This window comes from Staurois parvus, unplaced genomic scaffold (genome assembly GCF_062004578.1).
Source record: "Staurois parvus isolate SC_StPar_1 unplaced genomic scaffold, SC_StPar_1.0 ptg000490l, whole genome shotgun sequence".
Taxonomy (NCBI): Eukaryota; Metazoa; Chordata; class Amphibia; order Anura; family Ranidae; genus Staurois; species Staurois parvus.
The window spans coordinates 670,906-693,568 of NW_028318286.1; the positions used below are offsets into that span (position 1 = coordinate 670,906).

The following is a 22,663-nucleotide window of genomic DNA, read 5'->3' on the forward strand; positions in this document are numbered from 1 at the left end:
TGGTGGTCCTGTTGGAGATGGGGGTTCTGCAGGGGGTTAGGGGACTCTGCAGCAGACTTGGTGGTCCTGTTGGAGATGGGGGTTCTGGAGGGGGTTAGGGGACTCTGCAGCAGACTTGGTGGTCCTGTTGGAGATGGGGGTTCTGCAGGGGGTTAGGGGACTCTGCAGCAGACTTGGTGGTCCTGTTGGAGATGGGGGTTCTGGAGGGGGTTAGGGGAGTCTGCAGCAGACTTGGTGGCCCTTTTGGAGATGGGGGTTCTGCAGGGGGTTAGGGGACTCTGCAGCAGACTTGGAAATGGGGGTTCTGCAGGGGATTAGGGGACTCTGCAGCAGACTTGGAAATGGGGGTTCTGCAGGGGATTAGGGGACTCTGCAGCAGACTTGGTGGTCCTGTTGTGGATGGGGTTCTGAAGGGAGTTAGGGGAATCTGCAGCAGACATGGTGACCCTGTAACGGTTTGGGGTTCTGGAGGGGGTTAGGGGACTCTGAAGCAGACTTGATGGGCCTGTGGGGGTTGGAGGTTCTGGAGGGGGTTCGGAGACTCTGCAGCAGACATGGTGACCCTGTAAGGGTTTGGGGTTCCAGAGGGAGTTAGGGGACTCTGCAGCAGACATGGTGACCCTGTAAGGGTTTGGGGTTCCAGAGGGAGTTAGGGGACTCTGCAGCAGACATGGTGACCTTGTAAGGGATGGGAGTTCTAAAAGGGGAGTTAGGGAACTCTGCAGTCGACATGGTGGCCCTGTAAGAGTTGGGGGTTCTGGAGGGAGTTAGGGGACTCTGCAGCAGACATGGTGGAGCTGTAGTAGGGAGCTGCAAAAACCGATGCCTCCTCTGTGGTGCCAGCTCCTGTCCCACGCGGAGTGATACCAACTGCACTCCATTTCTTATCCTGGCTAGAGGTCTCCTCTGTAGTGCCGCCTCCTGTCCCACACCGAGTGTTACCAACTGCACTCCACCTCTTATCCCAGGTAGTGGTCTCCTCTGTACTGCCGGCTCCTGTCCCATGCCGAGTGATACCAACTGCACTCCACCTCTTCTTCGGCTAGAGGTCTCCTCTGTGGTGCCGGATCCTGTCCCATGTGGAGCGATGCCAACTGCACTCCACCTCTTATCCTGGCTAGAGGTCTCCTCTGTACTGCCGGCTCCTGTCCTACGCCAAGTGTTACCAACTGCACACCATCACTTATCCCAGGTAGTGGTCTCCTCTGTAATGCCGGCTCCTGTCCCATGCGGAGTGATACCAACTGCACTTCACCTCTTATCCCGGTTAGCGGGCTCCAGAGTGGTGCCAGCAGCAGGAAAGAAGAGATCTTCAGGTCATTGTGAATCAACACACTGGGCATAATAGTACAGGGCTGCTTTCACACTAATGTACTGCGGCCTACCCACACCGCAGGTGCAGTGCAGTGTACCGGCAGCTTCCCTGCGGATTTTCTTGCACTCAGCCGAAGACTTCTATCATATCCTGAATGCAGAAGTTTTGGTGCGCTTTCAGAAAGTGCATCACACCTGCAGGATATAATAGAAGTCTATGGCAAAGTGCAGCTAACCCAGGAAAGTTGCAGATGTACTGTGCTGCAACCGGGGTGCAGGTAAATGCAGCACATCAATGTGAAAGCAGCCTTACAGGGGGGCTCAGAGCAGTAGGGGCTCATTTATATTTGCAGTTTCTTAGGGTGGTAAAATCCCATACTTTACCACCCCTGCCCCAACCACACCCTCTTTAGCTGCAGTGGCCAGGGGTGTACACATGTTACATCAGGAGCTATACGCCCGATCATGGTTGGTGGGTGTAGCACTTGTCAAGCATGACCCACTCAAGTGAACGAGGCCATTCTGCAACCTCGTACAGTACAGCAATGAAGGGGTTCAACAGACAGCGCTGTGCTGCATTCTCACCGCCTACTTTAACCCCTTGGACCCCGCAGAAGTATGCAGTTGTGGGGCACTTGCAGGGTGGCCCCATTTATTTTAATGGGTCATTGTTGGCAGGCAGCAGCACCCACCAAAAGCAACAAGGGGTTCATTCCTGCTCCGGCATGTGTACACCTTCGGCTGCTGCCTCAGCAGCTAAAAGGGGTAGGGATTGGGGGCGGTAAAACCACAACTCAACCGCAGGGTTTTACAACCCGCCAACGTTACGTGTGAACGAGCCCTAAGGGTGCCGCTGCCGAATGCAACTAAGGGCTCATTCACAAGTTCAGCAGGCACTGCCGCTCCTCTAAAAAGCGATCCAAGTGTGATTGACAGGTGGTGAGGAGGGATACGTTGCCTCCTCACCTCCTGATTTAAACCCCTGATTGGGAGACGTAGGCAATTCGAGGTTTAAATCAGGTGTGAGGAGGAGACACTGCGCCCGGTGATCTTTGACTTCTCCCATGTTGTTCAGGTAGATGTCCTCCTCTATAAGGTTGCCCACCTCTGTACTACAGCTTTCTAAAGGACTCCTGTGTAGAGCTGTCATTCAGCCACTAGAGGGCTCCTTTAGCAGCACACTGACAAAACCTCCCCACTAGAGGGCGCTGCAGGCTTAGTTTTATCGTCACCAAAGTCTGCTCTGAAGCTGCAATGCATCTGAAAGTACAACTAAACACACAACTTTTCTGTTCTTAGTTTTGGATGGACTAGAGATGTGTCCCCGCTAGGGAGATCTTCCCTCTCTTATCCTGTTTACTGTTATCACTCAAAGTGAAAGCAAAAGAAAATCCCAAATTTTGGGTTGTCCCCAGAAAAGCAATAGAGGGGAAATGTTCCAATGGGGACACTAGTCCTGGTGACAGCTAGGGGTCCCTGGAACACTAATAGAGGGGAAATCGTCCAATGGGGACACTAGTTCTGGTGACAGCTGGGGGTCCCCGGAACACTAATAGAGGGCAAATCTTCCAATGGGGACGGTAGTTCTAGTGACAACTAGGGGTCCCCGGAACACTAATAGAGGGGAATCTTCCAATGGGGACACTAGTTCTGGTGACAACTAGGGGTCCCCACAACACTAATAGAGGGGAAATCTTCCAATGGGGACGGTAGTTCTAGTGACAACTAGGGGTCCCCGGAACACTAATAGAGGGAAATCTTCCAATGGGGACACTAGTTTTGGTAACAGCTAGGGGTCCCCGGAACACTAATAGAGGGGAAATCTTCCAATGGGGACACTAGTTCTGGTGACAACTAGGGGTCCCCAGAACACTAATAGAGGGGAAATCTTCCAATGATGACGGTAGTTCTGGTGACAACTAGAGGTCCCCGGAACACCAATAGAGGGGAAATCTTCCAATGGGGACACTAGTTCTGATGACAACTAGGGGTCCCCGGAACACTAATAGAGGGGAAATCTTCCAATGGGGACACTAGTTCTGGTGACAACTAGGGGTCCCCAGAACACTAATAGAGGGGAAATCTTCCAATGATGACGGTAGTTCTGGTGACAACTAGAGGTCCCCGGAACACCAATAGAGGGGAAATCTTCCAATGAGGACACTAGTTCTGATGACAACTAGGGGTCCCCGGAACACTAATAGAGGGGAAATCTTCCAATGGGGACACTAGTTCTGGTCAACTGGAGGGCCCCAAGGAATTCCCTTAATTTGAAGGGATTTCCTCTCACTTCCTGTTTGGCTATGGGACAGGAAGTGATGGGAAATCTCCACAATGGGACAAAGATGGTGAAAAATACATCTGGCAGGGGTTATAACCCTCCCTTGCTCTATACCAAATGAACAAAAAAGGTTTTGCTTAGAGTTCTGCTTTAAGTGACAACATATTTTAAAGTGAAACTAAACTCTGGTTTAATAGAAAAAAAATCCATCTAAGTATTTATTATTAACTCAGCGAAGTCCCTTCTATTGCTCTGAGCCTCCTCCAGATCTTCAAATCCCTTTTATTTTTTTTGCTGCTGTGACCAGACTTCCTGTTGGAGGGTGGCTACGTTTGTTCTCCATGGTCCCACTGTATTTAGGAATGTAGCCACCCCCTCCTGCCTTAGATGGACTATCCACTATGGGATGTGTAGCATGCCTGGAGCAGTGCATATAACCAGAACTAACGGTTTTTATGATAACTAATTATGGTGTTGTCCAGGGGCGGACTGACCATTTGGAAACTCGGGCACTGCCCGAGGGCCCGGGGTCAGTAGGGGGCCCCATGAGATGCCCCTGCTACCTTTTTCATAGGCTTTTTTGGGTTTGGGCAAGGACACAGGGGCCCCATGATCCCCTATTGCCCGGGGGCCCCATGGGTTGTCAGTCCACCCCTGGTGTTGTCAAAAGATTTGTAGGTTATCCATCTGGTGACAACCTGCATTTCCATGGAGTCACTCCCTACTCAGCAATTGCTGAGATTAAGTCTCACATAGAGTTTGCATTGTTGGATGCATCATTTGGACCCGACTGGTAGATGTGCTGTATAAGAGCAAATAGGACATCTCCCACTCATACAGTTTGTATTGGTAGGACACAAAAAGAGTGGAGAAACAAAAATCCAAATCTGACACATTCCATGCAAACCCCCCAAAATGTACTGGACAAAATTATTGGCACCCTCAATTTAATATTTGGTAGGACAACCCTAAAATGACTGAAATTATTGGCTTCTCCTGGAACCATCAATGAGTTTCTTCCACCTCTCTACTGGAATTTTGGATCGCTCTTCTTCCTCCAGCTGCTCCAGGTCTCTCAGATTGGAAGGTTCCTTTTCCCAACTGCAGTTCTGAGATCTCTCCACAGGAGCTCTATGGGATGGAGATCTGGACTCATTGCTGGCCAGTTCAGTCCTCTTCAGCTCTTTATCTGAAACCATTTCTGGGGGCTTTTTGACGTGTTCTTCGGGTCATCATCCTGCTGGAAAACCCATGACCTCTGACACTGGAGACCCAACTTTCTGACACCGGGCCCTACATTTCCTCCCAGAATTCTTTGGTAGTCTTCAGATTTCATAATGCCATGTACATGGTCAAGACTTCCAGTGTCTGAAGCAGCAAAGCAACCCCAAAACATCAGCGACCCCCCACCATGTGTTCTTTTCTTTAAAGGCCTCATTGCTTTTTCTGAAAACAGTAGAATGATGGGCTTTATCAAAAAAGATGGGATTTTGTTTTGTCTGTCCAAAGGATTTTGGCTTTCTCAGGTAAATTTTGGCAAACTCCAATCTGGCTTTTTATGTTTGTGTCAGCAGTGGGGCCCTCCTGGATCTCCCACCATATTTCTGTGTCAGCAGTGGGGCCCTCCTGGATCTCCCACCATATTTCTGTGTCATCAGTGGGGCCCTCCTGGATCTCCCACCATATTTCTGTGTCAGCAGTGGGGTTCTCCTGGGTCTCCTACCATATTTCTGTGTCAGCAGTGGGGTCCTCCTGGGTCTCCTACCATATTTCTGTGTCAGCAGTGGGGTTCTCCTGGGTCTCCCACCATATTTCTGTGTCATCAGTGGGGCCCTCCTGGATCTCCCACCATATTTCTGTGTTAGCAGTGGGGTTCTCCTGGGCCTCCTACCATATTTCTGTGTCAGCAGTGGGGTTCTCCTGGGCCTCCTACCATATTTCTGTGTCAGCAATGGGGTTCTCCTGGATCTCCCACCATATTTCTGTGTCAGCAGTGGGGTCCTCCTGTATCTCCTACCATATTTCTGTGTCAGCAGTGGGGTCCTCTGGGTCTCCTATCCTATTTCTATGTCAACAGTGGGGTCCTCCTGGGTCTCCTACCATATTTCTGTGTTAGCAGTGGGGTCCTCCTGGGTCTCCTACCATAATTCTGTGTCAGCAGTGGGGTCCTCCTGGGCCTCCTTCCATATTTCTGTGTCAGCAGTGGGGTCCTCCTGGGTTTCCTACAATATTTCTGTGTCAGCAGTGGGGTCCTCCTGGGTCTCCTACCATATTTCTGTGTCAACAGTGGGGTCCTCCTGGGTCTCCTACCATATTTCTGTGTCAGCAGTGGGGTCCTCCTGTATCTCTTACCATATTTCTGTGTCAGCAGTGGGGTCCTCCTGGGCCTCCTACCGTATTTCTGTGTCAGCAGTGAGGTCCTCCTGGGTCTCCTACCTTATTTCTGTGTCCGCAGTGGGGTCCTCCTGGGTCTCCTACCTTATTTCTGTGTCAGCAGTGGGGTCCTCCTGGGTCTCCTACCATATTTCTGTGTCAACAGTGGGGTCCTCCTGGGTCTCCTACCATAGCGTCCCTTTTCATTCAGATGGCGACGTAGAGTGCGAGCTGACACAGTTGTACCCTGTGCCTGAAGGTCAGCTTGGATTTGTCTGGAAGTTGATGGAGGTTCTTTATCCACCATTTGAACAATCCTTCGTTGCAATCTTTGATCAATTTTTCCTCTTTCCTCCACGTCCAGGGAGATTAGCTACAGTGCCATGGGCTGTAAACTTCTTAACAATGTTGCGCACAGTGGACACAGGAACATGAAGATCTCTGAAGATGGACTTGTCACCTTGATATTGTCCATGCTTTTCCACCATTTTTGTTCTCCAATCCTCAGGCAATTCTTTGCGGCTCTTTCTCTCCTCCATGCTCCATGTGGCACACAGAGACACACAACAGAAAGGTGGAGGCCATTTTTCACCATTTTAACTGGTTGCCGGTGTGATTTCTATATTGTCAGCACCTGGTCATTGATACGGGGAGTTTAATGACAAATGACAGGAGCACCACAGGCTTGGAATGCAATTATTTCTTACAATTCTGAGAGGGTGCCAATAATTTTGTCCTGTTCATTTTTGAGGTTTTGCCTGGAATGTGTCAGATTTGGCTTTTTATTTCTGCACTTTTTTGTGTCCTGCCGATACAAGCAAAAGAAACAAACATGAGCATGCCAAAACATTTGTCATTGCAACGATTTTCTGGGCGTTATCTGACAGAAATGCAGGGGGGGAGGGAATATTTTTGGCCATGACTGTTTATATATATGATGATTACATTAAGTAGGGATAACAATTTTCCATAATATTGGCAGCTCTGTGCAGTTGATCCTGATTGGCTCAAATCAGAAACTCCCGCTCTCAGTCTGATTTTTTGCTGTCAAGGGGGATGACAATATGAAGGCTTTCTGTAGTTATACTAGCTGCATCTAAAAATAATGCCTATTTCTGTTTTGTTTTTCTTTCCTTTTTCTAGTGGCCCGGAGTTCTGCCTTATTCCGGAGTTTGAGGTTTCCATACATCAGAGCAGAAGGTGGAGCTGCTGCAGAGAGAAGAATTCAGTTTCAGTTTTGTTTGTGATGAAAGAGAATAGAAACTGTTCACAGTGATTACGTGAGCGGAACTCCGGCTGAAATAAACATTCAGATGGATGTTAGACTGATGTAGGACGGAGCGGACTACTGCCTGCCCCACAGTCCAAGGTGAGTGTGATCCTGAACACTCTAAATGTTGGGCTCCCGGGATGCAACGTTACTGAATGTCTCTTCCCACATGGAGGAAAAATATATTTGGGGATGGTCTGGTCTTAGGGTGGAAAGTCCGTGAGTCTCTGGAAGAGGAGGTCAGGTTCTCAGTAGCCAAGTATCTCTCCACTAGATCCACCAGCTTGTCTGCAGTTTCTGGGTCTCCATGGCTGACCCACTTTTGAATAGTATTAGGCAGAGACCTTAGGAACCGATCCATGACGACACGTTCCACAATTTTTGGGGCGGTCAAAGTCTCTGGCTGCAGCCACTTCCTGCTCAGGTGAATGAGATCATACATCTGTGACCTGGGAGGTTTCCCAAGCCGAAAAGTCCAATTATGTACCCGCTGAGCACGGACAGCGAGGGTAACACCCAACCGGGCCAAAATTTCCACTTTTAGCACATCATAGTTTTTGGCTTGGTCCGGCTCCAGGTCATAGTAAGCTTTTTGCGATTCTCCAGTTAATAATGGGACCATCAATCCAGCCCACTGTTCTTTAGGCCACTTTTCCCTTTCAGCAGTCCTTTCAAAGGTGGTTAGAAACACCTCCGGATCATCCTCTCCAGTCATTTTTGGCAATAAACGGCCCACAGAAAATGATGGTGTTTTACCAGAATCATCACCAGCCTCAGTCTGCTGCCTCTGCTGGAGCTGCTTCAAAACAGCCTCAATTTGTTTCTGGTGTTTCTGGTCCTGTTGCACCAGCAATTCCCTATGGCGGACCTCTGCTTGTTCCAAGGCCTTCTGCTGGGCTGCAATGCTCTGCTGGAAACTTGCATTTGCCTGCTGTTGATTGGCATTTGCCTGTTGTTGATTGGCATTTGCCAGAGCCAACTGTCTGATTATCTCCTCCATGCTGGCCTTTAGTTACCACAACTGCCCGCATCCTCCACCATATGTAACAAGGTTAGCTCGGCAGCGGGTGTGTGTGACCCCCTGGATGGGTGCACAACACAAAAAGATAGGCACAGCACAACAATAGTGGAGGTGAAAACAAACAGGTGCAATTTATTTACAATATTTACAGAAAAAATGATAAACAAAAAGAGACATCAAAATAAATCCTGGCCAACTTGGCTACTTACTGCAACAACAGCTTTTCCCTAGCTACCCACTAGGTACAGCCTGCTGCTATACCTAGTTGCTAGTACTGGGAGGTTAGCCACACAGGCTTTGGTCTCTCTGCACACAGATAACAGGTCAGCTCCCCAGACATTTCAGGCACAGATCTGGTTCCAGGGTGGAGCCACTCCCTAAGCACTCTGGGAAGCTTTATACAAGTGTTAATGAGCCCACTACCTTCAGCTGGGCTCATTATCTCAGTGCTGAAGGACTCAGCACTTCCCTCTAGTGGTACAAATCCCCATAAAGCCTGAATCTCGGACAAATATATCGTCCATCCAGGACGCAACCAGGTGATTTCACCTGCCTACTGTCACATTATATATATATATATATATATATATAGAGAGAGAGAGAGAGAGAAATATATGTATATATATATATATATAGAGAGAAATGTATATATAGAGAGAGAGAAATATATGTGTATATATATATATATATATATATATATATATATCTATCTATCAGGGGCGGACTGACCATTCAGGCACTAGAGATCTACCTGAGGGCCCGGGGTCAGTAGGGGGCCCCATGAAATGCCCCTGGTACCTTTTTTATAGGCTTTTTTGGGTGTGCTTTAAGTGTGGGCAAGGATATAGGGGCCCCATGATCCCCTATTGCCCAGGGGCCCCATGAGTTGTCAGTCCGCCCCTGATATATATATTGAATACGGCCAAAATTGTAGTATTTCAAATATATGTCAATATATTTGGGAGGAATATTTTCTAAATATATTTAAAATATATTTTTCTTCCATGTGGGTTATTATTAGGGGCAACCCTGATCCTGGGCATGAATGGGTTACTATCGGCCCTGATGGTGGGGCACAGCATAAAAACGTCCCTGAGAAGGATTTGGAAGCCTTGGTATTGGGAATTGTGGGTGAAAGGCCATCATACGGTCACTTACCCTCTTCATTTCAGGTGCAATGGCGGAGGCGTCCCGGGACAGCGCAGATCACATGCAAAGGCTTCCAGAGAACTGTGAACTCACCACTTTACGTGAGTAGACCCAGCTCCGCGTCTGTCTGTTCAACGAGCAGCTGGAAACGTCCCCTTTAAGTCTACATTGTCGCACCGCATTCCTGTTTAACCACTTCCTGTCCGGACACTTTTACCCCCTTCCTGTCCAGGGCAATTTTCAGCTTTCAGCGCTATCACACTTTGAATGACAATTGCGCGGTCATGCAATACTGTACCCATATGAATTTTTTACCATTTTTTTGAGACAGATAAAGCTTTATTTTGGTGGTATTTATTCACCGCTGGGATTTTTATTTTTTTTACTATGTAAATGAAAAAGTCCAAAAATTTTGAAAAAAAGTGTTTTTTTTTATAAAATTTTGCAAATAAATAATATTTCATCCTAAATCTTGGCCAAAATGTATTCCGTTATTTTTTTAGTAAAAAAAAAAATCCAAATTAGTTTATAATAAAACATTATAATTTTTAAACATTTTTTTTTACATTTTTATTGTATTTTTTTTTTTTATTATTTTTTATTTTTATTTTTTATTTTTACATACTGTCACCCTAGCAGTACAGTGTCACCATGGTGACACTGTACTACTTGTGGGGGGTGATGAAGATTTTTTTTTTTTTTTTTACACTGATTGCTTTTACACCCATATAGGATGTAAAAGCAATCATTTCTCTTTCTCTCTGTCTGCATTCTTGCAGTCATTGAGAAATACTGAGTGAGCTGTGATTGGTCACAGCTTGTCACATGGTACAAGGCTGTTGTGAATAGCCTTGTACCATGAGACCTCTGTGATCATTCACAGATTTCACACGTAGTAAGCAATGATGTCACAAGTGACATCTTGCTCACTACTTTGCATGTGATCACTGATTCGCCAATCAGTGATCACATGACCGGGACCTCGTACAGAGGTCCCGTCCGACGATCGGTGTTTCACTGTGTCCGGAGGACACAGCGGACACCGGATCGCGCTGGTGCGCGCTCCTAGGGAGCGCGCACAGCTAGAAAAGGCGGGTGCCGTTTAGGAACGGCAACCCGACCTTGGACTGCCACCGCCCTGCCGTTTATAAACAGCAGGCGGACGGCAAGAGGTTAAATCACATGCGATGCTCTGCAATGCGATTTGAGCCCATTCATTTCGTATGGCTCAAATTGCACTGCATCTGCACAAAAAAGGGGCATGCACCTTTTTTTTTACCGCACTGAAATTGGATCGCATGGGTGTTTGCACCCATGCGATCCGATTCAGCCAATCGTACGGTGTTTTGAGAACCATTTGTGGGGTGTCGATAAGCTAAAGTGGTTCTAAAGCCTCAATGCATTCTATGTGATAAGGTGAAAAACCTCCTGTGCTGCAGGATCCCCCCCCAGCCCCCACCCTCCCTTATACGTGCTGTGCAAATCACATGCGAATTCTGTGTGGTGCAATTTGAGCCATACATTTTGTATGGCTCAAATCGCACCGCACTAAAAAGGTGCAGGATCCTTTTTTGGGTCCGCACTAGAATCGGATCACATGGGTATTCACACCTATGCGATCCGATTCTGCACATCGCACTGCGTTTAGTGCACCGATTTCGGGGTGTTGTTAACTTAATATACACACCTGCAGTGGTTCGCATGAACGGGGTGTGATTCTGATGCAGTGCAGAATTCGCACAGAAAACGCTGTGAATTCCGCACCGCATCAGTGTGAACCCGGGCCCAGGGTGACCTGGCAATTTAATACATATGATAATAACAACAATTATTTATTTTATTTTATTTATTACAGTTACTTATATAGCGCCATCAATTTACACAGCGCTTTACATATATATTGTACATTCACATCAGTCCCTAACCCTCAAGGGGCGTACAATCTAAGGTCCCTAACCCTCAAGGGGCGTACAATCTAAGGTCCCTAACCCTCAAGGGGCGTACAATCTAAGGTCCCTAACCCTCAAGGGGTGTACAATCTAAGGTCCCTAACCCTCAAGGGGCGTACAATCTAAGGTCCCTAACCCTCAAGGGGTGTACAATCTAAGGTCCCTAACCCTCGAGGGGCGTACAATCTAAGGTCCCTAACCCTCAAGGGGGTACAATCTAAGGTCCCTGACCCTCAAGGGGGTACAATCTAAGGTCCCTAACCCTCAAGGGGCGTACAATCTAAGGTCCCTACCCCTCAAGGGGGTACAATCTAAGGTCCCTAACACTCAAGGGGGGTACAATCTAAGGTCCCTAACCCTCAAGGGGTGTACAATCTAAGGTCCCTAACCCTCAAGGGGCGTACAATCTAAGGTCCCTAACCCTCAAGGGGAGTACAATCTAAGGTCCCTAACCCTCAAGGGGCGTACAATCTAAGGTCCCTAACCCTCAAGGGGTGTACAATCTAAGGTCCCTAACCCTCAAGGGGTGTACAATCTAAGGTCCCTAACCCTCAAGGGGTGTACAATCTAAGGTCCCTAACTCACATTCATACATACACATATTAGGGCCAATTTAGACAAAATCCAATAAACCTACCAGCATGTCTTTGGAGTGTGGGAGGAAACCGGAGTACCCGGAGGAAAGCCATGCAGTCACAGGGAGAATATGCAAACTCCAGGCAGGTGGTGCCATCGCTGGGATAATGTATTACTAATAAATGACAGTATCTCTAGTCTCCTTACAGTTTGGTGAACGGTGGAAATCTCTGTAGGCCATCACTCACTGACAATTAGGCTCTTCTCTTACAGAAAAAGACATTTATGAGCTCTTGCTGAAGGGTAAACCACAGAAAGCGCTCGCTATCGCCAAGGCCTTGGGAAAAACCTCCACTAGAGATGTTAATCCTGATCTGTACAAGATGCAGGGCTGGGACTTGCTCTGCTGTAATGAGGAAAAGCTCTGGAGCATTAAGGCAAAGAGCCGAGCATCAGGTAGGCATCTATATAATATGCAGTATAGTAGACATGTGCAGTTTGGTTCGTTCCGAATCAAACATTGGAGGACATTTTCGTTATTCGGAGGTTAATATGTACCTGAATTTACGAATTACAATAGTAATGAATTTAAACAAATCCAAAATATTGAAACAAAATTTCATTCAAAATAGAATTCGAAAACAAATTTGAAATACAAATATATTGCTGATTATTGCTGCTTTCCTTCAATGTGTAAGTATGTGTTAGTGTTCCGAAAATTCAAATTTAGAATTAAACAGAATAGGAAAGAATGGAAAATAAAGGAGTAGAATATAAAAGAATTGAATTGAAAAAAAAAATAAAATAGATTTGAATAGAATAGAGCAGGGGTCTCCAAACTTTCTAGACAAAGGACCAGATTACTGTCCTTCAGACTTTAGGGGGGCTGGAGTGGCCAGTGGGAGTAGAAAATGTCCCAGCGAAAGTGGGAGTAAAAAAAAAATTATATAAAGCTTGTAGTCAGTGGAAGGAGGAATAGTGCCCCATCAATGGTATCAGTGGGAGGAATAGTGCCCCATCATTGGTGTCAGTGGGAGGAATAGTGCCCCATCATTGGTATCAGTGGGAGGAATAGTGTCCCATCATTGGTATCAGTGGGAGGAATAGTGTCCCATCATTGGTATCAGTGGGAGGAATAGTGTCCCATCATTGGTGTCAGTGGGAGGAATAGTGTCCCATCATTGGTGTCAGTGGGAGGAATAGTGCCCCATCATTGGTGTCAGTGGGAGGAATAGTGTCCCATCATTGGTGTCAGTGGGAGGAATAGTGTCCCATCATTGGTATCAGTGGGAGGAATAGTGCCCCATCATTGGTATCAGTGGGAGGAATAGTGCCCCATCATTGGTGTCAGTGGGAGGAATAGTGCCCCATCATTGGTATCAGTGGGAGGAATAGTGCCCCATCATTGGTGTCAGTGGGAGGAATAGTGCCCCATCATTGGTATCAGTGGGAGTTATAGTGCCCCGTCATTGGTGTCAGTGGGAGGAATAGTGCCCCATCATTGGTGTCAGTGGGAGGAATAGTGCCCCATCATTGGTGTCAGTGGGAGGAATAGTGCCCCATCATTGGTGTCAGTGGGAGGAATAGTGCCCCATCATTGGTATCAGTGGGAGGAATAGTGCCCCATCATTGGTGTCAGTGGAAGGAATAGTGCCCCATCATTGGTATCAGTGGGAGGAATAGTGCCCCATCATTGGTATCAGTGGGAGGAATAGTGCCCCATCATTGGTTTCAGTGGGAGGAATAGTGCCCCATCATTGGTATCAGTGGGAGTTATAGTGCCCCGTCATTGGTGTCAGTGGGAGGAATAGTGCCCCATCATTGGTGTCAGTGGGAGGAATAGTGCCCCATCATTGGTGTCAGTGGGAGGAATCGTGCCCCATCATTGGTGTCAGTGGGAGGAATCGTGCCCCATCATTGGTGTCAGTGGGAGGAATAGTGCCCCATCATTGGTATCAGTGGGAGGAATAGTGCCCCATCATTGGTGTCAGTGGAAGGAATAGTGCCCCATCATTGGTATCAGTGGGAGGAATAGTGCCCCATCATTGGTGTCAGTGGGAGGAATAGTGCCCCATCATTGGTATCAGTGGGAGGAATAGTGCCCCATCATTGGTTTCAGTGGGAGGAATAGTGTCCCATCATTGGTGTCAGTGGGAGGAATAGTGCCCCATCATTGGTATCAGTGGGAGGAATAGTGTCCCATCATTGGTGTCAGTGGGAGGAATAGTGTCCCATCATTGGTATCAGTGGGAGGAATAGTGCCCCATCATTGGTGTCAGTGGATGGAAAAATGTCCCATTGTTGGTGTCATTGAGAGGAATGGTTGCCCACTGTTAGTGTCAGTGTAAGAAATGGTGCCTCTTTGTTGGTGTCAGGGGGAGGAAAAGTACCCCGAGGGCTGGATAGAGGCAAGCAAAGGGCCACAATTGGCCCAGGGGCCGCAGTTTTGAGACCACTGAAATAGAGTATAACAGAACAGAATAGAATAGAAAATACAATAATAGAATAAATTGATTAGAAAATAAAGGAATAGATTATAAAAGAATATAATAAAAAAAGAATAGAGTAAAACAGAAGATAATAGACTATAACAGAATATAATAAAATAAATACAATAGAATAGCTTAGAATAAAAGAGACTAAAATAGAATAGACAAATAAATAAAAAAGAATATAGCCATCTTTTGAATTTCTATATTTGAAAATAATACAATAGTGTAAAACAGAACAGTATAGAATAGAAATTAAAAAAAAAAACCCAGAATAAAATAGAATATAAAACAAAGAAATAGAAAATAATAGAATAGAAAAAATAGAATAGCTTAGTATAGAATAGAATAAAATAAAATAAAATAGAAAGAATATAGCCATCTTTCAAAATTCGAATTTTGAAAAGAATAGAATGGTGTAAAACAGAGCAGAATAGAATAGAAAATAAAAGAATAGAATTAAATAGAATAGAAAATAAAGGAATAGAAAAGAATAGAATGGAATAGATTAGACTAAAATAGAAAGAATATAACCAGGTGTGGATAAATATATTATAATCCAGTTAATGATGTGTTCATGAATAGAGATCTTTATTAATGTGTGCCCGATGTATCTGCCTGGAGTTCAGCTTCTTATTTCTTTCATTCAGAAAATAAAGCAAAAATGGAGCAACCGAACAGGACTGGATCCGACACAACCAGCCCATTAACAGAGCAACGTGAGTAATTCTGCTGACCAGAAAGCCAATCAGAAGACAGAAAAAGAGTCCGCAGTACTTGTAATAAATATTGCTGCCAACATAAAAAAATACTCTTCTCTTGGCAGCACCAATATGAATCACAAAGCACACCAAACCAGAAGTATAATAATAAAAATGTATAATAATAAAATAAATAATTAATAATAAATAAATAAAATAAAAATAAAAAATAAATAAAATAAAAATAAAAAATAAATAAAATAAAAATAATAATAATAAATAAAATAGTATAATAATAAAAACTCTAAATTAAACTGACCAAAAATGAAAACAAAATATAACAAAAATCTTATATCTGATGTAATAATGTACATATACAGGCGCACATCAGTTTACGAATTTAATTCGTTCCGTGGGACTTTTCTTATTGCAAAAATTCGTAAACCGAAACGCAGTTTCCCATAGGAATGCATCGAAAACCAATTCATCTGTTCCGGAGGTCAGAAAAAAGTAAAAAAAAAAAGTCTTATCTGTTCAAAACTCTTTATAAAGTGCACTTTAAAGGTATAAATACTGTACAGGGACACGATTAAAAACAAATCGTAAATGCATTGGAAACCAATTAATCCTTTCGTATTGCGGAAAAAAATTTGTAAATGCATTGAAAACCAATTAATCCGTTCCAGAGGTCAGAAAGAAGTAAAAAAAAAAGTCTTATCTGTTCAAAACTCTTTATAAAGTGCACTTTAAAGGCATAAATACTGTACAGGGACATGATTAAAAATAAATTTTTAAATGTATTGAAAACCAATTAATCTGTTCCGGAGGTCAGAAAAATGTAAAAAAAAAAGTCTTTTATGTGTTCAAAACTCTTTATAAAGTGCACTTTAAAGGAATAAATACTGTACAGGGACATGAATAAAAATTAAATCGTAAATGCATTGAAAACCAATTAATCCGTTTGTATTGCGGGAAAAATTTGTAAATGCATTGAAAACCAATTAATCCGTTCCAGAGGTCAGAAAAAAGTAAAAAAAAAAGTCTTATCTGTTCAAAACTATTTATAAAATGCACTTTAAAGGCATAAATATTGTACAGGGACATGATTAAAAATTAATTTTTAAATGTATTGAAAACCAATTAATCTGTTCCGGAGGTCAGTAAAAAGTCTTTTATGTGTTCAAAACTCTTTATAAAGTGCACTTTAAAGGCATAAATACTGTACAGGGACGTGATTGAAAATTAAATCATAAATGCATTGAAAACCAATTAATCCGTTCGTATAGCAAAACAAATTGTTAAATGCATTGAAAACCAATTAATCCATTCCGGAGGTCAGTAAAAGTAAAAAAAAAAGTCTTTTATGTGTTCAAAACTCTTTATAAAGTGCACTTTAAAGGCATAAATACTGTACAGCACATGAATAAAAATTAATTTGTAAATGCATTGAAAACCAATTAATCCGTTCCGGAGGTTCAGAAAACAATTCGTAAACCGAGCCATTGATTTTCATTCGTAAACCGAAAATTACTTTACCTGAGGCGTGTTTTTGCTTGATTGTATCGCACTGTAATAATGGGGGGGTTGGTTACTAAAAGTGAATCAAAAAAATTTGCTGCAACTGTCCATAGAAACCAATCAGCTTCCAGGTTTTATTGTCAAAGCTTTATTGAAATAGCCGTTTGGTAACGCTCCCCCGATGTGTCCTTGTATAACAGAGAGAGAGATCCTCACAATTCTGGAGAATAACAAGCCAATGAAAGCCATGGAAATCACTAAACGGCTGGGGAAATCCAGAGCAAAGGACGTCAATCCTGACCTGTACACAATGAAGACAATGGACCTCCTCACTCACAGCAAGGAGGAAAACCTCTGGACAGTGAAAAGTCAGAACAATACAAGATGTAAAGAGAGGAATGAAGGTAAGACATTGACTGAGAGAGTGTAAGGAGCGGAGTCCTCCAGCAGAGCAGAGTATTTCAGGAGAGGAGAGTTACAGAGGAAGGAGCGGAGTCCTCCAGCAGAGCAGAGTATTTCAGGAGAGGAGAGTTACAGAGGAAGGAGCGGAGTCCTCCAGCAGTGCAGAGTATTTCAGGAGAGGAGTTACAGAGGAAGGAGCGGAGTCCTCCAGCAGAGCAGAGTATTTCAGGAGAGGAGAGTCATAGAGGAAGGAGCGGAGTCCTCCAGCAGAGCAGAGTATTTCAGGAGAGGAGAGTTATAGAGGAAGGAGCGGAGTCCTCCAGCAGAGCAGAGTATTTCAGGAGAGGAGTTTTAGAGGAAGGAGAGGAGTCCTCCAGCAGAGCAGAGTATTTCAGGAGAGGAGAGTTATAGAGGAAGGAGCGGAGTCCTCCAGCAGTGCAGAGTATTTCAGGAGAGGAGAGTTATAGAGGAAGGAGCGGAGTCCTCCAGCAGTGCAGAGTATTTCAGGAGAGGAGTTATAGAGGAAGGAGCGGAGTCCTCCAGCAGCGCAGAGTATTTCAGGAGAGGAGAGTTATAGAGGAAGGAGCGGAGTCCTCCAGCAGCGCAGAGTATTTCAGGAGAGGAGAGGTATAGAGGAAGGAGCGGAGTCCTCCAGCAGCGCAGAGTATTTCAGGAGAGGAGAGTCATAGAGGAAGGAGAGGAGTCCTCCAGCAGAGCAGAGTATTTCAGGAGAGGAGAGTTATAGAGGAAGGAGCGGAGTCCTCCAGCAGAGCAGAGTATTTCAGGAGAGGAGAGTTTTAGAGGAAGGAGAGGAGTCCTCCAGCAGAGCAGAGTATTTCAGGAGAGGAGAGTTATAGAGGAAGGAGCGGAGTCCCCCAGCAGTGCAGAGTATTTCAGGAGAGGAGAGTTATAGGGGAAGGAGCGGAGTCCTCCAGCAGTGCAGAGTATTTCAGGAGAGGAGAGTTATGGAGGAAGGAGCGGAGTCCCCCAGCAGTGCAGAGGATTTCAGGTCAGGAGAGTTATAGAGGAAGGAGCGGAGTCCCCCAGCAGTGCAGAGTATTTCAGGAGAGGAGAGTTATAGAGGAAGGAGCGGAGTCCCCCAGCAGTGCAGAGTATTTCAGGAGAGGAGAGTTATAGAGGAAGGAGCGGAGTCCTCCAGCAGTGCAGAGTATTTCAGGAGAGGAGTTATAGAGGAAGGAGCGGAGTCCCCCAGCAGTGCAGAGTATTTCAGGAGAGGAGAGTTATAGAGGAAGGAGCGGAGTCCTCCAGCAGTGCAGAGTATTTCAGGAGAGGAGAGTTATAGAGGAAGGAGCGGAGTCCTCCAGCAGTGCAGAGTATTTCAGGAGAGGAGAGTTATAGAGGAAGGAGCGGAGTCCTCCAGCAGAGCAGAGTATTTCAGGAGAGGAGAGTCATAGAGGAAGGAGCGGAGTCCTCCAGCAGTGCAGAGTATTTCAGGAGAGGAGAGTTATAGGGGAAGGAGCGGAGTCCCCCAGCAGTGCACAGGACAATGTCTCAGAAGAATAGATACATTTTTTTTTTTGCCAAAATGTAATATCTGAATGGGCATAAATGATACAGTGGTGTTTATTTGATGTACATTCCACAGAATGCGATGACAATGTGTAGCAGAGCAGATCTCGGATGTTCTGACAGCATCTGTGTTGAGGGGCAGAATACGGCCTGGCCAGTCCATGCCCAAATTGGAAGATTCTAGGAAGGGTGGTGTGTCACTACCCTTTTCCTACTGGTCTAGAACCTTTCCCTATTGCTAGTCACTGTCCCTGACAGATGGGTGACCTGTCCCTACACTACCCACCAATCCGGGAAGCGGAGTTCCACTCACGCTGTCAAAAAATAAAAGTCTGCAGCTACAAAAACTGTTGCTGCTGACTCTTAAAAAACAGCCACTTAATTGTCCCTCGGTCCCCCGGTGTGTCCCCCACAGCCGTGGTGTGTCCCCTGCAGCCCGTTTCATCAGCCGTCTGGTGTTCCAGGAGGCCGGCATCTTCAGTGTGAGCACCTGGCTGTGACTGCTTGCGGCTTCACAGCCGGGTGCGCACTGCGCATGTGCTTCCTGAATGGTTCTGTAGTCTCCTAGGACCTGTCACGTGTCCCAAAACACTACAGGGAGGGAGGGAGAACACCTTCCAACTAGGCGATTGTACCGAAAGTGGGAGCGGCTACCTGTCAAATTCAGGTACCCACTCCCCCCCCCCTATTTCTCAAAGGTGCCAATCCTTAATGGTGAGCGGGGGAGCAGTCCTTAACCCCTTGGCGCCGGTGCCTCCCGGCCCTTTACGGCTTTCAGAAGCCGGGAGGTGGGGCGGGGTTTAGGGTCATGTGACTGCCGTCACGACGGTCACATGATCGGCAAAGGTCCCGATCGAAATAGGAGATCGGGACCTTTCCGTGAGTACCGGACATGTGTGCTGGGAGCTCACAGGGCGCGCGCTCTCAGCACATATGTTTTTTTTTTTATAGAACACAAATATGCGGCCGCTCAGTGTATAGGCCCAGACGCCGGGAGGTCGCACATTTGCATTCGGCCGGCGTGCAGAGGTTAAAGCAGAACTTCCCCTTTTGGGTGGAGCTCCGCTTTAAATAGACTCTGCCTGACCCAAGAAGGCTGCCACAGTCACATGGAGGTGACAGCATGCAACTGGATGGCTTCCCCAGTGACCCAGAGAACCATCTAATTCTTCCTGACATCCTCTTCCTCAGCAGTGCGGTTGAGCGCCATCTGCAGTGGAGAAAGCAGACTGTACCTGCCTACAAGTAGCTTGCCTATTCACCTCCTATAGACTTCAAACTGCTGAGTTAAAGATCTCACCAACAGAGAGGTAGAAGATAACATCAAAAGGTTAAAGTGGTTCTAAAGGCAGCCCCCCCCCAGCCCCCCCCTATACTTACCTGAGCCCGATCTCAATCCAGCAGTGTGCATGAGAGCAGCAGCTCTCTCGGCTCTTTCTCTCTCCTTATTGGACAGTGAGACTCCTGCTATGGTCAGTCACAGACAGTAAGTAGAGAGCCAGGGGCAGGGCCGACCCACGTTCTATGCGTCATGAACACACAGAGCCAGCTCGGAAATGAGCACCCACGAGTGCCCCCATATCATTCGGCTTGCTATGGAGCCACTCAGCAGGGGGAAAGGGCCAAGTGCCCAGAAAAGGAGGATGGGGCCTGTCTGTGCAAATCTATTACACAGAGCAGGTATGTATAACATGTTTGTTATTTTTGAAAAAAAATAGCCTTTAGAATCACTTTAAAGCAGATCTTCACCCATAAATAGAAAGGGTTTGGTCCCGAATGATGTGTACCGTGCCCGCTGAGCCTCCTGGGATATGTACGTCACATATCCCAGGAGGCCTTTAGTGTTTCATTCACAGAGAAGGAAGGGGGTGGACCTAGCGGTGCATCATAGAGAGGCCTGCCAGCTAATCTTGGAAGAGCCGGCAGGATTCCCAATGCCATCACACACAGACATGGCGGCCTGGGACCTGAGTAGCAGCTGCTGAGAAGAGGATCTCGGCAGGACAACGCAGAAGGTAAGTAGGCGTAAGAAGAAAAAAAAGAGGGGGTGGGAAGCTGAAAATTCTATTTAAATTCTTCAGCATCCACCAAACATTTAAATACTAGCTTTATATGGACTGACCCTTTAAGTGGAGATTTTTTAATTCTACAACCATCCAAAGATAGTTTATTAGTGTGTGGATGTGGATGGTCCAAGCATCCTCCAGCCTCTTCTTTTGTCTCCATGGGTTGTAAACTCTACATTGTGACCTTACCAAGCCAACAACCTTTGTCTAAACTAAGCCACAATCTTTTTATCTTGCTGGCCAAAATGACCATTTTGATAGTCATCTGGTAGCCTTCACCTTAGTGGCCTTAGTTTAGTATTGGAATTTGGGTTATGGGCTGGCATCCTTGAATGTGGACAAGATGAGCTGGTCTGAAGCGACTGATTGAGGGAACTTCCCATCAGCTTTTATATGAGTCTTTTTACTCTCATAGGGGTAGTCTGTCCCTGTGTATCCAACCATGATCTAACATCTACATCTCTCTAGTATTTATTTCCTAACTCCAGACAAGATTTTTCCTCTTTTAGCTATGGGTAGAACAGCGAAGGTTAACAAACTCCATCAGATCTCACTACTGTCTGTGTCCCCGTTTAAGAGAATGCCTCTTCAGTTCCTGTGTGGTCACGAAACAGGAAGTGAGGGGAAATGTTCTCCAACATCCTGCTATCCAAAACGATTGTAGCACTACCCCCTTAGGAGTCGCTGACTATATGGGGCCCCCAACAGACCTGCATAGCCAAGCAATACAAATTTTCTACAGACTTGCATTCCAGTAAACAATCCCTGAGCTTGGTTTGTAAGTTTTATTAGGGGTACTGAACTTGGATGGGGTAAGGGGTGTATGGGATGATCAAGGAGCAGTCAGCTGAGAACAACTTCCTGGCAACTATGTACAAGTCTTTTTACAGCAAAAGTTCTTTCTTGGAGGGCCCTCTAGCCTCTCTAGTGTACCGCCCCAGATGAATCCTCTTCTCATCCAGCTATCTGAGGGAAATGATTGGGCAAGGGGATCCAGTGCCTGCCACTTTAAGTTGAAACAGTCACGGGTAAAGAGCTAGTCAGGTTTCACACAAGAATGCCCCTTTCCCCTTAACTGGCCTAGGGGGTGTAGGATTACTCACTCTTACTCTCTTGTTGGATAGGTGGCTGCCTTCAGGCCTTCCTCTGGGTTGGCTCCTTCCCTGCTGCACAGGTGGTCCTCTCTCAGGGGACTCCTGAGGTGGAGTGATCCTCCTTTCCAGCTCCTCTACCTGGAGGTAGGTTCCTTCCCACTGGGCCCCCTCCCAAGCCTCTGCATCTCAGCCAGCTCTACATCTTCCACTCAAACTCTCCTGCTTCAGAGTAGGGCTGTCCTGACCCTATGCCAAGCCTCCTGCCTGGGGATTGGCCAGGATCCCTCAAGAGTGCATACCAGCTCCTCCTCACCCTCGTTCACTGTGTTCTAGAGACTTCTCCAAGTCTCTAGATCAGAGTGAGGTATCAGAGAGCTGATTTGCAGATCCTCTTAGCCCTGACCCGAATTTGACCGCTCTGACTATCACCCAGGCTGCTACTCAGCCTTCTAACTAAAAAAATAATTAGCTATCTCCCCCTAGCTAACTAGGAGGGTTGCACACTATAATAATTCCAAGCATGTAAACTTTAGTAGCCCTGAATTCTGTATTGTGAAGGTAAATCCAATTTGCTGGCAATTGTGGTATTAATAATAATATGAATTTATTTTCTATTTTTTAATTACAGATTCCCATATGGTGATCCATCCTCAGGTGGTTAAATGGTACAACATTAATATTCAAAACAGTCAAAATTTTACAGTAGGCGATAAATTAGTGAATGTTGAATACAGTCAGGATCGTGGCTACATAACAGGTAAAATTTTGCTGTATCAGCAGAAACAAATAAGTGCCCAGGGGGGGCATTAATGGTACTCCATGGGGATGATTTACTAAAACTGTAGAGTGTAAAATCCGGAGCAGCTCTGCACAGAAACCAATCAGCTTCCAGGTTTTTTTTTTTGGCAAAGCTTAACTGAACGAGGCGAA

The 22,663-nt window shown here is 45.8% G+C and overlaps 1 protein-coding gene across 2 annotated transcripts in view; it reads left to right on the top strand.

The window, feature by feature from the left end:
• The window catches only part of ZBP1 (Z-DNA binding protein 1), a 62,358-nt gene that overhangs the window by 33,906 nt on the left and 5,789 nt on the right, over positions 1-22,663 (top strand). For both annotated transcript variants that reach the window (XM_089689674.1, XM_089689673.1), the window contains exons 2-7: positions 7,112-7,337; positions 9,432-9,509; positions 12,207-12,389; positions 15,073-15,141; positions 16,842-17,045; positions 22,362-22,490. In XM_089689674.1, the coding sequence (XP_089545800.1) occupies positions 9,437-9,509; positions 12,207-12,389; positions 15,073-15,141; positions 16,842-17,045; positions 22,362-22,490 (658 nt within the window). In that variant the 5' untranslated portion in view covers positions 7,112-7,337; positions 9,432-9,436. The remainder of the gene's footprint in view (positions 1-7,111; positions 7,338-9,431; positions 9,510-12,206; positions 12,390-15,072; positions 15,142-16,841; positions 17,046-22,361; positions 22,491-22,663) is intronic.